The following is a 17,664-nucleotide window of genomic DNA, read 5'->3' as shown; positions in this document are numbered from 1 at the left end:
GGTATAATTGTAAAATGTTAAAATATGAAGGACTAAATTGGAAAATAGGAGAAAGATAAAGATAAAGATAAAGATGGACGGTGGAGATGGAGGAGCCCACAGCACTATGTTGTGTCCATAGGTTATGGGATAGAGTGAGTGTCCATTATTATACAAGAAACACATCAACCCATTAATTTTCCACCTTTTCTAATCAACTTTATTAATGCTATCAAGCTTAATAAAAATAAAATAAAATAAAATAAAATAAAATACTCGAATTAATTCATATCATATCTATATGATAGCGATTACGAAGATTTAAAAATGACTCAAATTTTACGGTTATGTTGCAAGAACTGTAAGAGAATATCGAGCTCACGAGATGCTAAATCCAGATTCCAAATCTTAAACATGAAATATAAGTAGAGATGTTCACGGACCATGGACGGGAAAGATTTTGGTTATGTTGCAAGAAATGTAAGAGAATATCGAGGCCACGAGATACTAAATCTAGATTCCAAATCTTAGACATGAAATATATGTAGAGATGTTCACAAGCCATGGACGGGAAAGATTCTCTGTCCCTGTCTCCATGAAATTTCTCATTTATTTTCATGAAGATTTTCCACTAATTTATATATACCAGATCCACCGCTAGCCGATATTGTTCTCTTTGGGCTTTTCCTTTCGAGCTTCCCCTCACGGTTTTAAAACGCGTCTACTAGGGGAAGATTTCCACACCCTTATAAATGGTGGTTTGTTCTCCTCCCCAACCAACGTGCGACGTCACAATCCACCCCCTTTTGGAGCCCACTGTCCTTACTAGTACTCTTTCCTTCCTCCAATCGATGTGGGATCGCCCCCAAATCCACCCCCCTTTGAGGCCAACGTCCTTACTGGCGCACCACCTCGTGTCTAACCCTTTCGGGGAAACAACGAGAAGGCTGACACATCGTCCAGTGTCTGGCTCTGATACCATTTGTAACGGCTCATATCTACCGCTAGCAAATATTGTTCTCTTTAATATATTTTAAAAAATTATTACTTTCGAAGTAATTTTTAAGGTGTAGTTTTCATTTTAATATAATTTCTATTAAAAAATGTAAAACATTGTATAAATTTAATAATATTTTATACGGAAAAAAATATAATATTCAACATAATTTTAAAAAATTTAAATTTCAATCGAAATATCGTACCATAAAAATAAGGTCTCCTAAAAGATATATCAATTTATGAATTAAATAATAATGATAATAATAATAAAGAACGAGTTTGAGTTAAACTTTAGGCATGTGCTTTTTTCAAATCTTTATATCACTTTCGAGCGTGTCATCATTGTTTCCATCTTTAGAACTTAGTTCTCCGCACACATTTTCCTCTACGAGTAAAAATTCAAAAGTAAAAGAAATTTAATGCAACAACGATGACTTTTAACAAATAACTATAACACGTGTAGTTTAAGGAGACAACAATGTTCGAGAAACACAAATTTGAAGTACAAATCTAAATCCTACACACGGCATTTTGTTTTAAATTACGTGTGGTTTAAGTATATAACAATGTTCGAGAGACAGAGACACGTATTTGGAGTATGAATTTAAAGCACGTTTAATTTTTTTTTTTTAGTTCAATAATTAGGAGGTGGATGCTCGAGTTGATTCGATCATTTGAGATGGTAACTGATGCACTGTCAACTGAATTGTGTTAAGTTTGACCCTAAAAAATTATTCGAGTTTACGAGTATTTTAGTATATTTGACCATGCTTCAACGATGATAGTCAACTGTCGGGTTGACTTTAGCTACTTTTCGCTCCTAACACTTTAGTATATTTGACCATGTTTCAACGATGATAGTCAACGGTCGGGTTGACTTTAGCTACTTTTCACTCGTAACTAATGGCAAGTAGAACAAAATTTTAGATTTCGAATTTTTTATATTTATAATATTTTCGCTCTAAAAAATAAACAAGATAAACTAAATTTGTGATTTAAAAAAATTAAATAGGAAAAAAAATTAAATTACAAATTTAATCTCGAAAAATTCTAATAAGTCCTAAAATTTTTAATTTTTACGGAATAGGTCCATAAATTAAGAAGAAAAATATAGAATATTATTGATTTGAGGGACTAAATAGATATAAATTCACTTTCTAAGGACTAAAACCTAAATAAACAAAATTTGAGGGACTAAAAGTTAAATATATTAAGAGTAGAGAATGGGGTGGAGAGGTGATTTGAAACATTGACCGCCGACATGAAAGGATAGAGTTGAAGGAGTCCCCACTTGCCAGCCAGCCAGCCAGCCAGCCACCATCACCCAACAAACAACAGTAAGAACGACAACAACAATGTTTCTTAAACAACTTGTCCTGTCCCTTTCCCACCCCCTAACACCATAGATAAGCTTCAAACCAGCTACTACTACTCCACCTCGCAATTAAAATCCAACCTCCAGGTTCTTCTCCTTCGTTTCATAACTATTTTGTTTTGTTTCGGTTCTGTCAGTATCGTGTTCGTTCACCACGAAGGTTCTTGTTCCTTCTCGTAGAATACTACAACACAAAGCAATTGTAAGGAAACAAGTCTAATTTCTGTAAGAGGAGAACGAAACATTCCTTATAAGAGTGTGGAAATCTCTCCCTAGTAAACGCACTTTAAAACTGTGAAGCTTACGACGATACGTAACGGGCTAAAACGGATAATATCTGTTAGCGGTGAGCTTAGGCTGTTACAAATAGTATCAGAGCCAGGTTACTGGGCAGTGTGCCAACGAGGATGATGGGCCTCAAGGGGGTAGATTGTGAAATCTCACGTTAGTTGTAGAGGGAAATGAAGCATTCTTTACAAGAGTATGGAAACTTCTCCCTAGTAGACGAGTTTTAAAACCGCGGCGATATATAACGAGCTAAAGCGGATAATATCTGTTAGCGGTGAGCTTAAGCTGTTACAAATGGTATCAGAGCTAGGTTACTGGGTGGTGTGCTAGCAAGGACGCTGAGCCCCAAAGGGGGAGAGTAGAACGAACACTTGTGTGAAAACCTCTCCCTAGTAGACACGTTTTAAAACCATGAGATTGACGGTGATACGTAACAGGCTAAAGCAGACAATATCTGTTGGCAATGAGCTTAAGTTGTTACACAAACACGACAAGACAAGCTAAAAATCGTTATCGACATGGGGCACCCGCTTAGCTGTGTCGGGTTTGATATTCGAACGAAGGCAATAAAGATTGAGTAGAAGAAGTTGATAACAAGGATTCTCTCCACTTATTTATGAGTCTAATGGAGAAACTTAGACTTACATTACATGATGACCTGAAACATATTCTACAACCTAATGACACCAAACAACACAGTTTCACCAAGTTAGGTAAATCCCAAAAGGTAACTTTTACTTGTTCCTAGTAAAAAAAACAGGCAAACCCCATAAGACATTCAGAGAAGCTCAAACAGTAAAAATTAACTGCTATGAATTTCACTGCTGCTGCTTTCAATGAAAAGAGTGCAAGCAGTCTTACTGATACCATAACGGAATATCCTGGTGTTTCGGCAGTGTGTCGATGGCTGCTGCTCCTCCGTGTACTTCTTCTTTGTAGTCGAACGTCGACAAATCGAACGGAGAGCCGAACATCAAGTGAAAGTTGTTGTTGTTGTTGTTCTGGTGGTTGTTTTCGAACGAGGAATTCATCGGTCTTGTGAACATTTGATGGCTGCTCGAAAGACTCGATCCTTCGAAGAAATTAGCGTCGATCATTATACCTTGATTTTGGTTCTCTGTGATGGTGATTACGTTGTTCTTGTTGCCTTGGATGTTCGTGTTGTAGATCGACATGAGCTCACTGATGTGCTTTTGACCGTCTTCTGGAACTCCCAAACTCGACAAGTCGAAGGAAGATGGGACCGAGCTGACGGGAGGTGGAGCTGGTTTGGGTGGGGCGAACGATTGCGGGAAGATAACTGGTTTAACCTCGTTAACGTGAAAATTTGAACCGCTGAACTCGGAAGAAGTTCTGTATGGGCAGGTCAACTGATGATTGTCTCTCGACGTTCTGTCGTTGAACCCGAGACGGAGTTCGCTATAAGGACACTGGAGGAACTCACAAGTATAGATCTTCTGATCCATCATCATGTTCAGATCGCACGTTGGCTTCCTCTTTCGCATAAAATCCAAGTTTGCGGCGGCGGTGGCGACGACTTCTCCTTTGATTGCATAAGGAGGTTGTCGAAGGGGTACGTGTTCTCTCATTCTCTCCATTCCTAAGCTGAATGAGCTATGGTTATCGGGTTTGCGTTCTTGAACATCGAAGTTCGGTTCTTCCTCGGCGCCTTCTACATCATACTCGCTACAATCGTTAATGACTAGTGATCCACTTCCCCCACCGGATGATAAAGGTGGGCACGAGTCGGGATAAAGCTCCCGAGCCAAGACCTCCTCTTGGTTGATAATAGCAAGCCATGTAGCACTCTCCTTAGCAGTCATCTTGTCCTGCAAACACTTCGATTGCCTAACGAGCTTGCGGATCTTGGCTATATCAGGGGACATATGCTTGATGACCGCAGTCAAAACACCGACTTTCCACGCCTTCTTTAAGTCGTGAGGCTTCTTGTAAGGTGGGGGACCTTGGTCCTTCGGTAACCCGAGCTGAGGCCACCATTCCTCGACTCCAGTAGGCCACCATGGCGGAGGAACGCCTTTCTCCAACGGAAACCTTCTTTGAGGAGGGTCACAGTGCTGCATCAGAGCTGATAAAAGCGATCCAAGGGTAGTATCTTGGAGTTCCTGCAAGGTGTGTGGGGTTGGACCAATCGAATTACACCCGTCGTTTCGTCCCGGGATCGCATTATCCGCTTGGTACTTAGCTATGGCAGCTGGTCCGTTTCTATCAAATCGGACCTTATCTTTCCACCATTCTCTAAGATTATCAGACGCCCCAGTTACCGGTTTTCCCTTCTCGGGAATTATTCCATATACAAAACCTTGAGCGTTACAAACCTCCATAATCTTCAACATATACTTCAAGATCCCATCGTGCGCCCTCGACATCTTCTTCCTCCTAGCCTGATCTTGAGACTGTCGCTGCTTCGCAATATCGACTCCTTCCTTAACCTTACTCTGCTCTTTAAGACGCTTAAGACGCATCTTATCCTTCCACATCCTCCTCTCGAGCTCATCGACGTCGATCTCTTCATCAGAATAATCATCTTCCACCACGACTTCAGGATCGGCCTGTGGAGCTACCACATCTCCTTCCACAATCGGAGCCGAAAGGAAATCAATATCATCACAAAATCCCATCTCATTGAACATCATCATCATTTCCCCCCCAAAAAAAAAGGAATCAATCGAACTCGAATGACGAATCTCGAACAAGATCCAACAATTAATTTACACCAAAATTCACTGTTCTTCCTCACCTGTTAACATAAATTTCAAGTCAAAACCTGAATCAATTAACACGCGTTTGTTTCGTTTACAACGAAGAACACCACAAGATTTAATTCCTCTAAAGTTCATCAAAACTATCAAGAACACAAACCAAGAGAATTTCTAGTTCTTTCTAAATCAGATTATTACATGCAAAGTTCATCCAAACAAGGTAGATCAAACAGTACAAGCTGTTCTTAATCTGTTCTACACAGATCAAGCTCAAGAACACAACCGATTACAAAACAAAAACGAAACAGAGCATTAATCAACAATCAGATCTCATATCCAACCTGAAAACGAACACAAAACATCAAAAACAAAACAGAACATCACAATCCAACATCCCTAGAATCAAAATTCGACAGAAAACCAAACATATTCAGAGCTAGAAACAAAACCCAGCTCACAAATTCAACCCATGAGAAGAAGAACCAAAACCCAGATCAAATTAGTCAAAGAAACAGGGTGAAATCATAGAATCAAACAGAAAAAGAGTTGAACAGAGTAGAAAACCAAACAGAATCAGAGCTAGAAACAAAACCCATCTCACAAATTCAACCAATCAAAAGAATCATCAAAACCCAGATCAAATTCCTCAAAGAAACCATAGAATCAAACCAAAAACGAGACGAACAGAGTAGAAAATCAACCTGAAGAAGAAGGTAAAGAGATTGAGAGATGGATAAAACTGGGTCCTCGAGCGAGAAGGTGGAAGTCAATCGAGGAAGAACCCCAGAAAGCTAATTTGTTGAGAGAGAAGGAAGGATGACTATCTAATCCAATAAGAGAAAGTTGGGGGAAAGGGTTTCATGAGCGATAAAAAAGAAAGGGTCGGTCCCTTGGTGACTGTGAAAGGAGAGGGGAGAGGGGTTATCCTAAGAAATGGCCCTTTTTATGCTTTAGTTTGGTTTGGAGATGAAATGACATATTAAATAAAAGTTAGATTATATGTAAAATTACCATTTTACCCTTTCCTCGTTCGATACACAACGAAATCGATGAATTTATTGTTCATCGACTTCATATTCCTAAATAAAATTCGGGTTCGAATAAGTTATCTTACTTATTAGATTGAGTTCGAAATTCATTTATGATTTTAATTAAATTATTTTATTTTATTTTTTTAGTCAATTCAGCTCGTTAAATCTAAATTATTTCAAGTAAAAATTTATCATTCTCGATTAAAAATTTGAATCATAGCTATAATTCATTAATTTTGATGAATTTGGATCGAGATTCCAATTAGGATGCATGAATCTCGACTATATTTCATTACTAAAATTATTTTAAGAAATAAAAAAAAATTATAATCTTATTTAAACTTTTTCATGTAAAAAAAAAAAAAAAGTTTTTTTATACTAATTTTTACAATAACTAAAATAAAATAAAATTCCCAAATTACAGAGGAGAGAGAAACAAGAGAGAGAGAGTGTGTGTTTTTTCCATTAATGTAAAATAAAATTAAAATATATTTTTAAAAAAATAATAAATAAATAAAAGCTCCCACTCTTTTGATAACTGCACATGGAAGTGAGAAGGAAGATTCACAATGTCGGATTAACAATTTTTCTATTTATTGTTTTTATCAATTTTAATTTATTATTTTAAATTAATAATAATAATAATATATATTATTTTAAATAAATAAATATATATATATATATATATATATTATTTTAATATTAGAGTGAAACTTGTAAAATTATTATGTGGGATAAATTCAATAAATATTAATAAAATGTTAAATTAGGTTTGGATGGATAAATATTAAATATTAAAATTTTAAAATATTATTATTATTTTTTTTTTTCGTATGAGTCAATTTTTTATTTTTGGATTTTTTATAATAGAAGTGTAAATTAAATTATTTTTTTTCGTAATTTTAAAATTAAAAAAAAAATAATAGAGGTTAAATTTAGAAGGAAATATTATTAAATTTATGAAAAATGGAATAAATTAAAGAGGGTTTTTTTTTTATATATTTAATTTAATTTAAAACAGGAAAAGGAATAAAAGAAAATAAAAATAGAATTTAAGACAAAAGGGTAATGTGGGGCCCACGTTTCCTCGTCCGTTCTAAAGACATTTAAGTCCCACCATTGGTGTATTTATTTTTCATCTAATTATCTTTATGTAAATTATTTTTTTAATAAAAATTAATTTCCTTGGAAGTTTCTTCCATTTGTATTATTATCATTATTTGAATATTCTCCTTTTTAAAAAAAATTAAATTAATTATTTGAGCGTTTTTTTATGACCAATTATGTAACGGTTCTCTTTGGGCTTTACCTTTCAGTCTCTCCCTTTCACATCCTTATAAATGATGATTTGTTCTCCTTCCGAGATCACAATCCACCACCTTTTGGGGCGCAGCGTCCTCGCTGGCACTCTTTCGTTCCTCCAATTGACGTGGGACCCCCCCTCAAATCCACTGTGCGACATCACAATCCACCCCCTTCGGTGCCCCAGCGTCCTCACTGGCACTCTTTCCTTCCTCCAATTAACGTGGGACCCCCCCTCAAATCCACTGTGCGACATCACAATCCACCCCCTTCGGTGCCCCAGCGTCCTCACTGGCACTCTTTCCTTCCTCCAATTAACGTGGGACCCCCCCTCAAATCCACTGTGCGACATCACAATCCACCCCCTTCGGTGCCCCAGCGTCCTCACTGGCACTCTTTCCTTCCTCCAATTAACGTGGGACCCCCCCTCAAATCCACTGTGCGACATCACAATCCACCCCCTTCGGTGCCCCAGCGTCCTCACTGGCACTCTTTCCTTCCTCCAATTATGTGGGACCACCCCCAACACTCTTTCCTTCCTCCAATTATTGATGTGGGACTGCCCCCAAATCCACCGTGAGACATCACAATTCACCCCCTTTGGGGCCCAGCGTCCTCGCTGGCACTCTTTCCTTCCTCCGATTAATGTGGGACCGCCCCCAGCACTCTTTCCTTCCTCCCATGGATCACCGCCTCGTGTCTACCCCCTTTCGGGGAATAGCGAAAAGGCTGACATATCGTCCTGTGTCTAACTCTGACACTATGTGTAACGGTCCAGATCCACCGCTAACAGATATTTTCCTCTTTTGACTTTTCTTTTTGAGCTCCCCTTAAGGCTTTAAAATAAGTCTGATAGGGGAAGATTTACACGCCCTTATCAATGGTGATTTGTTATTCTCCCCCACTTACGTGTGACATCACAAATTATATATTATTATAAATAAATGAGATAATGGTTAAATTAACATTTATATTTATAATTTATGTACATAATAATCATTATTTTTTTTACTTTTTAATGACAAATTAAAGAATGAATTATAAAATATATAACCCAATCGGTACTTCTCGTCCTTCTCGAAAGTTCCACCTCGATATACCTAGTATCACATTTTTATTTAAATAAAAAAAATAATTATTATGTCGTAATATAACTTATTGTATCAGAATTTTTAAATAAATATTAATTTTAAAATATAACTGTGTGTGTGACGGCTCAAATGTGAAAAAAGAAAAGAAAAAAAGAAAAGAATAATTTGAATTTAATAGACACCTGAGATGTTTTGAAGTCGAGAGAATGAGAATAATTTGTTAATGGGATTACAAGACGTTTTCAAAAGAAAGCGTCTTTATTCAATGGACGAAACATATTCAGTCGTAAAATCAAAAACTTTACCTTTATAAATATTTTTTCACGAAGAGATTCGACCGTCAATCTCTGAGCTCCCTGTTCAGTAAAATTTTCAAAATAATCAATCTCGCTCATATAAAACAATCCTCGGAGTAGGACTGAAAATGCCTTTCCTCTCCTCGTCTCTGTCACCAATTTTAATTTTCATTTAAAAAAAAAATCATTTATTTAATTATTCTCGATGAAAAAAAATGAAAATAATAGCTAGAAAATATAAATTATTTATAAGGATTTTGTCAAATTATAAATATAAAATTTTATATTTTAAAATTATAAAATCTAAATTTTTACATTCATTTATATTTAGATCAATGAAATTGTGGTGGGCTTTTGTTGATGGTTTGGGCCCAAGTAAACTAATGGGCCTATTTACATGGGCCCAATCTAACGTTTGTTTTGTTTTTCCAATTTTTATTTTAAAAAAAAAATGCCATATATTTTTGTAAACATAAATTATAAAATCTAAAATGGTAAAATTGTAAATATTTAAGAACAATATCCTATTGTGATATTTTCAAAATATTAATAATTATCTATTATTTGTCAACGGAATAATCAATAGCGTTTTATTGCTTTAAAGCTGATTGAATGTTGAACGTGTTTGCTTCAACTTTATGTGTTACTTGTATTGAACCCGATCAATCTGACTTTATTACCGCTTAAAAAAAAAACACGTAAATTAATAATAAAAAACTCTTTGTAGCGCGTGATGGGTATTAAGAAAAGGAAAAAGGAAATTGACAACTTAGAATGTACCGACATTCTAAATCGTGAATGTCGTTCGGTACTGTTCACTTTCACGCCTTTGTACTTAGGGTATTTCCCGTCTCTCTTCCTTCTTCAAATTTCAATGGGTTTAGAATTTCGTCGGGTATGTTCACTTTCCCGCCTTTCATATTTAGGGGTTTTCCCGTATTTCTTCCTTCTTCAAATCTCAATGTAAACAACTGAAACAAGTGTAAAGAACGGGAGTAGAGACAGTGACTATGATAGTAATTGTAGCAACCGAGTGGTTGTTACGTGGAGTTGAGGGTAAACAAGCACACGGTTCGGTTAGAAGTCAAATATCTAGGGTTTCCCATTTAGAAGGTCAAATCTTTTCACCGAACATAATCATGTTTCGTTTGAATTATTTTAAGGAATCATTATTTATTTTCTATTTTTTTTTCTGTACATTTTGAGGCTTTCACATTTTTAAAAGCTTAATCTTTTCGCTAAACTCTTTTATGTAACTTCAGCCCAGACTCCCGTCCTACCCCAAGTTAACTAGACATCTCTAGAAAGCGGAGAAAGATTTCTCCTGGTTAGATAAACGGGTCAGGAATGGGGACAAAGACTCCACCCTCGACCACGTCCAAATTCCTGTTAGCCACTTGATAAGCGCCTACAATGCTGGAATTTGCAAAGCTAGAGGTCCTTCTAGAATCCTTGCAAAACGCTCACAGAGAAAGCTAACTTAACGGATTGATTCCAACCAAGAGCTGGTTAGAAGATGAATGACTCTTAGATCGAACTTGGAATCTATGATGGNTGATACTTGAATCTTCTTTGTATTGCTTCTTATAATTGCTCGTTCGGGTACATGCACGTGATCAGTTGTTGGATTCATATCACCACTGCTCACTGTGTGCACGAACCCAATCCTCACGAAATTTTACGAAGAATCCCTGTCTTGATCCTCGCAAAAATAAATAGAAAATTTTGTGGAGATAAAAGATTGAAATATGAGGCAGGGACGGGGACAAAAAAGACTTCTCCATCCTTACCTCACCTCGTGAATATCTCTTCCACGTTCTCCTTTATTTTTCAGTTTAAACGAGGATTCCGTGTCTCACAGCAGCACCAACATGAATGTCGAGATTTGAATCTTCAACGTCAATAAAAATAAGTACATATTTTGGACTTTGGTTCGACTTAAATATTTAAATGAATTTAAATATTTTACCGTTGATTTTATTTTTGTTGGTAAAATTAAAATTTTAATAAAGTTATAAACTAGGGTTATTATTGAAATTATTGAAATAAAGTGAGGGTATTTAAGTAAATTCACCGAAAAAGTGTGAACGTGGGTGGGGAGGTTAGAATATCATAAATGAGAAGAAAAGCAAAGACCAAACTCCAAATCGGAAATAATTTCAACTTTAAAAATTAAAAAAAAAAAAATAAATAAAAAGTCAAAGTCGTTGGATAGTGGAGTTAGTCAAATTGATTGAACTTGTCCTTCCATTACTCTTGCCACGTATTTTTCATTTATAATTTAATTCAAATAAAAAATAAAATAATTACCAATATTTTAATTAATCCTTAAATTTTGAAATAAATAATTTTATTATTTGATTTTTTTACAATAATTTTCATTAAAGAAAAAAATAATAATAATAAAAAAAACATTTGATTGACTAGGGCAATATAGTCTTTTCATGTATTATTATAATTTTGAAAATTGTTTTTTCTTTTCCTTTTAAAATATTAAAACGATGGAGTCAATTCATTTATCATATCATGGAGAATCAAATTGCAATAATATTTTAAAAGAATACCGGTACGTTCATATCACTTACAATACCCGGCTCTATGAAAGCAGGTGGTAACAGAGCCCAAGCCCACGATTTTAAAATGGGTCTGTTAGGGAGAAGTTTTTACACTCTTACAAGAAATGTTTAGTTCTCCTCCCAACTGATGTGAGATCGGCTTACACCGAACCTAAGCAGCAGCTACACGGGCCTTTTGTTGAAGAAAAATGCCAAAAATGGCGAAAGTAATTTCGATAAAATAAGTATATTCAAAGAGAGGGATTTTGAAGGGACGATATTGTAATTTACTTTTTTTTTGACCCAAATGGGAGAAAGGACAATTTAAATAATTAATAAATGACAAAAGGGTCTTTAAATTTCTTGACCTTCCAAATTCCAAAAGCTAGTGCTTTTTTCCATCATTTCCACTATATTTATATTTTAGACTTTATATTAAAATTATTTTTTCAAAATTTTGTATTTTTATTAGCTAAATTATAAATTTGATCCAAATTAAATTAATTTATAACTTAAAAAAATTATATGGCCAGTAAGGAGACAATTCCTTGAAGGAGCAGACATATCGGAGCCAGACACCAAACTATGTGGAGGCTGTTCCCCAAGAGAGGTAGACACAAGACTGTGTGTCAGTAAGGACGCTGGGCCCAAAGGGGATGGATTTGGCTGGGTCCCATATTGATGGGAGAAAGGAAAGAGTGTCAGGACGCTGGGACCTAAAGAGGGTGAATTGTGATGTCCCACGTTAGTTGGGGAGGAGAACAAAACACCCCTTATAAGGGTGTGGAAACCTTACCCTAGTAGATGTGTTTTAAAGCCTTGAGGGGAAGCCGGAAGAAGGTAGACAGTAAGGAGGCTGTTCCCTGAAGAAGTTAGACATGAGACAGTGTGCCAGTAAAGGCACTGGGCCCAAATGGGATGGATTTGGCGAGGTCCCACATAGATTGGAGAAAGAAAAGAGTGCCTGCGAGGATGCTAGGCCCTAAAGGGGGTGAATTGTGATGTCACAAGTTAGTTGTGGAGGAGAACAAAACACCCTTTATAAGGGTGTGGAAACCTCACCCTAGTAGACGTGTTTTAAAGGCTTGAGGGGAAGCCCGAAATGGAAAGCCGAAAGACGACGGGCGTCTTTTTAAAATTTATTATATGCCAAATAAAAAAAATAATTATTATTAAAGAGAAAAGATTTAAAAAAAATAAAATTTAACAAATTAAAAAAAATGTAAAAAAAAAAAGAAAGAAAGAGAATCTCAAGAAAGTCGCTCACGCTTTGTTTACGTTGGCATTCCCAACGTCTGAAACCCCAACTTCCCCCATTTCCGTTCCGTCTCTTCCTCTTTCTCTCTCTTTTTTCGATCCAAATTCTCAAAAATTACACCATTTTCCGTTCAAATTTCTCCCATCAATTCACTGAATTGCAGGGTTTTTCGCCGCTTGATCCAGTCTCAGGGTTAGCCATGGCGGCGACTCGGTTCTGGACTTCTACCTTCTTCTTTCTCCTTTTCGTAGCCCTAATTTCCGTTCTGCAGGTTGCTTTTGCTAACTCCGAAGGCGACGCTCTCTATACTCTCCGTCGGAGCTTGACCGATCCTGATAACGTGCTTCAGAGTTGGGATCCTACTCTCGTCAACCCCTGTACTTGGTTCCACATCACTTGTAACCAGGACAACCGCGTTACCCGAGTGTACGGTTTCTGTTTCTTTGTTTCTTTTTACTATTTGATTAGTTTTTCAACTGTTTTCTTTTATCTGTTCTTTATTTAGAATCCCGGAATTTTCCGTTACGCTTTTCGTTGATTTTTTTACTGTCTTTGCATCTTTTTGTGTTGTGTGGTTTCGTTCTTGTATTATTTTTTTTCTGTTTTGGACGAGGATTCAATCGATCGTTTTGCGAAATTTGTTGTTCGTTGTATTTAATTATTGTCGGATGAGGGCTGTCTGTCTTCTCTGTGAAGTGAAACGATTTCTGCAGCTTAAAGATGGACGATAGTCTTTTGAGGAAAGTGAAATCCAACACTGTGGTGTTAGAGTCTTGTTCAGGACATATCTCTTTACTTGTCTAAAAGCTTGTGTACTTTTGGATTGTTGTTGGCGCTGGCGGCTGATCAGAAGTCCGATTTTATTTTGCAGGGACTTGGGCAATTCCAATCTGTCTGGACATCTGGTTCCTGAACTAGGAAGGCTCGAGCACCTGCAATATCTGTATGTTGTTTAATCTTAATGTTTCCTTCTTCGTGGTGCTACTAATTGTAGCTTCACCTATGTTCTTTGATTGATATGATTTGTCAATAGTTCTATAGGGTTATTTAAGTTATTTCTTGAAAGAGAATTATTTTTTGGGGTCATGTTTCTACTTTATGGAAGGACTTCCAAAATCCATGAAAAACTAGTAGGATTTGAAATGGCAGTTTCATCAACTAGCAGGTAGAATTCAAGGACAATGCCACTCAGGAGAATTGGACAGCTTCTCTCACACAAACTACTTCCAAATTCTACTAACTCTTATACTTGCATAAAAACTGTTTACAACCCCCACCCTACCCCAATACATTTCAAAGTTCAGTTGAATGGGCCCCATGCTTACATCTCTTCTAGCCATTTTCCAATTTGTACCCCCATAATTCCATTGCTACCCTTTTCTTGTAACTCCGAGTAGTAAGTAGTCTAAGGAGAGGTCTATTCACAAATTAACCCTTGAACTTGTATTTTTCTGTTCCTCACTTTCTTGATTACTTCTGATGTAAATCTCCTTTGATGTGTTAATCATTTATGTGAGCATGGGTTTAGTACTTTAATCTGGTTTTGTACTGATTGTTGATTTTTTTGTACTCTCTGGCTACTAAATGTGTAGGGAACTTTACAAAAACAACATTCATGGAACTATCCCAGATGAGCTTGGAAACTTGAAGAGCCTCATCAGTTTGGACTTGTATAACAACAACATCACTGGGAGGATTCCAATTTCATTGGGGAAATTGAAATCTCTTGTGTTCTTGTGAGTTTCATTTTATGTTGCTCATCCTTGTTTAGCTTGGTTGTGTTGGATTAGGGGTTTTTATTTTCTTTCTATCTCCAATTTTTATTGACCAACTGTATTGATAATTGATGGTATGATCATAATTTTATAGGAAGTTATTGCTTGTGAACATTTGATTTTTTATAATCCACTCAACATTGTTCTAATGAACAACTTCCTTTAATCCATGTTTTAGGAACATAATTTTTAAAACATTCTGATGAATTTCTTTTCTAGCGGCCCTTTCTTTTCCTAATATTTTTTCCTGTACTTTCATTTTTATTTTTGCAGGCGGCTTAATGACAACCGATTAAATGGACCAATTCCGAGAGAACTTACTGGAATTACGAGCCTTAAAGTGGTGTAAGTCTTTGTATAATTTTTCCATTTTCCATTTCTTTTTTGGGTAAGAAACTGCGCTTAGAGATATGGAAAAAAATGTTCAAGGGCATAAAGTAAACAAGCCCACAAAAGGAACCTTTGCTTTGATGGATCACTCTTTAAATTTTGCGCTATGTCATGCAATCTTTTAATGATGGATTATGTCTCCTTTGTTTCAGAGATGTCTCAAATAATGACTTGTGTGGAACAATACCAACCAGTGGACCATTTGAGCACATACCTTTAAACAAGTAGGCTTCGATATTTCTTTCTTACTCACTGCGTAGTTCGTTCCTCCCTGTTTTTATTCTATTACTATTCCATATTTGAATTGCATCAAAGATTTCCTAGTAACACTCCTGCAAACATGAACCAAAAGGGAAAATGAGGAGAGAGTGAACAGTACTTTTATGATGTGTTTTTATCATATGACGTGGATTCAATCCTCCTTGTATTGCTGTGTTTAGATCAAAGTTAGGGTCCGAAATTGATGTATCTAGAAGAGATATTTTGTTACTATTATAATGTGTTTTTAGATTTAAATTCCCTTGTATTGCTGTGCTTAGGCTCTGAAATTGATGTATCTAGAAGAGATACATAACCTTTGAGATGCCTGAACTCCATAGAAAGCTTTCCCACCATCTTCTGAGACCATCTCTTTAACTAATCACTATCCTCCTTCCCGGCACACTCCTTACCACACAATAGATGACTAGGAGCCACTGCTCTTATTACTCATCTACCCTTCCCTCGCACAAACCATTATTCTGGTTCAGATCCTCTAGTTGACTTCTGAGCTTCTCAATTGGTTGGCTGGCGTAAATCTCACTATTGGGCATTGGGCCTACAACTTGTATGATTGGAAGTCATCTCAGATTCGGGGACTTCTGTGATAGGAGGCTGGGAAATTAAGAGTTAAATAATCAGAACGAGTACATGTGCACATTGTCTGCCCACTGTAGCTTTGTTTGTATTACCGTTCACGTTTATTTTGTTTGGTGCAGCTTTGAGAATAACCCTAGAATGGAAGGACCAGAATTGTTGGGACTTGCTAGCTATGACACAAATTGCACATAGAAGAAGGGTAAGTGATGCTACAAAATTACAGCTTCAGAATGAGATAGTAAAAGTGTTATTTTCACTCTATAGTGAACTGGGGATTATATTACTAAATCCAAAATTACAAATTAGTGTTTGTAAAGTGTAACGCCAAATGGTTCGGTATTTGTATTGTAACTTGTGTATTTTTCTTCTGCCACGACATCGAATTTGTTCGAATTTGTGCGAATTTGTGCTAATGTAATTCTACCAACTAGTCTCTACTTGTTTGTTCATTTTGCTATCTGTTCAGTAAAGACAGCAGGAATTTATCTTATTTTGGTTTCTCTTTTCTTAGTAATTTTCATTTTTGAATCCATAATGGAATGGAGTCAAAATATGTGAATTTGTATTTATTTGGTTATTTGTTTAAGTTGGGCCTATCCCATACTATGATTAAAGCTGTTTTCTTCCTCTTCATTGAATGCACATTCAATGCTTGCCAAATGAAACATGTCAATCATCCAATGAGCCTTTGGATGGTTGTGATGATAATAAGGTTGGTATTCATATTTAATAAGATACGATATTATCTATTCATTGTCACGTCACGTCAATGTTATTTTGAAGAATATATCCGTAAAAAAATATATTCGTAAGATTTTTCGATTTTAACCATAGACAGACGTTTCCATTTGGTATTGGCAGTTGCCATGATGATAGGCGTTGATTAAAATTTTTGGATGTATATGAGAAGAATAAATTAAAAAAATATATATTTGAAATTTGAGTCGTTATTAATTATATATAGATTCAATTATTAAAAAGTTCCAATGGAAAAATGTCACGAAGAATTATTGGGGCTTTCATTTTCAAATTTTTTTTTTTCGTTTTTTAGTGAGAAATTGAACATGGCACTAAATTTCTTGAAATTTTATTCATAAATTTGTACTATAACGTTTTCATCACCTGAAATTTAGGCTTAAATTTTGCAAACAATGACTAGTATATATATATATATATATATATATATATATATATATATATAATTAGTTTATTTAATACATTATTAAGAGTAATTACAAAAGCATTAAGATAAGCCCATTATGAATTGCACCAAGTGTATTATTAGATAATATCCAAATTCCACTTAGTTTTGAGGCCATTATGTAGCTTAATGAATTTTCTCATAGACTACTTTTTATATTTTGGTATTAGTGGTGGTGCGTATCGAATTATATTAGATCGGAATAAAAAAATTTAGAGATTTAAAAATTTGAATCTCGAACAAGTATATACTAGTTACTACTGAACTATGCTCATATTGGTAATTTTCACAAAAAATCAATATCAAATATATGTATTGTGAAATTTAACGTCTATATATATATATAATTATCATCAACATGATCGTTCAACAAGCACAACTTATGATAGAATAATGTGTATTCCCGAGCTGATTTGAAAAGCGTTGGATAACTTTTTTAGTCTTTTCCGTTTGGGCTGGAGAGGTTTCCACACTGTTATAAAGAATACTTCGTTCCCCTCTCCAACTGATGAGAGATCTCAAAATCCACGTCTGCTCGGGCCTAGC

At 35.6% G+C, this 17,664-nt stretch overlaps 2 protein-coding genes across 2 annotated transcripts; one reads left to right on the top strand and one right to left on the bottom strand.

The window, feature by feature from the left end:
- Nucleotides 1-3,193: 3,193 nt before the first annotated feature.
- On the bottom strand, nucleotides 3,194-6,297 carry LOC111793069 (protein ETHYLENE INSENSITIVE 3-like). The gene is made up of 2 exons (XM_023674780.1): nucleotides 6,063-6,297; nucleotides 3,194-5,399 (listed from the first exon to the last, which is right to left on the bottom strand). Exon 2 carries the CDS (start codon nucleotides 5,299-5,301, stop codon nucleotides 3,499-3,501), a length of 1,803 nt encoding a protein of 600 aa, XP_023530548.1. The 5' UTR covers nucleotides 5,302-5,399; nucleotides 6,063-6,297; the 3' UTR covers nucleotides 3,194-3,498.
- A 6,595-nt stretch (nucleotides 6,298-12,892) lies between these two features.
- On the top strand, nucleotides 12,893-16,407 carry LOC111793855 (leucine-rich repeat protein 1-like). The gene is made up of 6 exons (XM_023675917.1): nucleotides 12,893-13,320; nucleotides 13,766-13,837; nucleotides 14,487-14,630; nucleotides 14,943-15,014; nucleotides 15,212-15,283; nucleotides 16,037-16,407. Exons 1-6 carry the CDS (start codon nucleotides 13,094-13,096, stop codon nucleotides 16,107-16,109), a joined length of 660 nt encoding a protein of 219 aa, XP_023531685.1. The 5' UTR covers nucleotides 12,893-13,093; the 3' UTR covers nucleotides 16,110-16,407.
- The last annotated feature ends 1,257 nt before the right edge of the window (nucleotides 16,408-17,664 follow it).

The sequence above is a fragment of the Cucurbita pepo genome, chromosome LG04 (assembly GCF_002806865.2).
Source record: "Cucurbita pepo subsp. pepo cultivar mu-cu-16 chromosome LG04, ASM280686v2, whole genome shotgun sequence".
NCBI classification, from domain to species: domain Eukaryota; kingdom Viridiplantae; phylum Streptophyta; class Magnoliopsida; order Cucurbitales; family Cucurbitaceae; genus Cucurbita; species Cucurbita pepo.
This window is presented reverse-complemented; position numbering and strand designations above follow the sequence as displayed.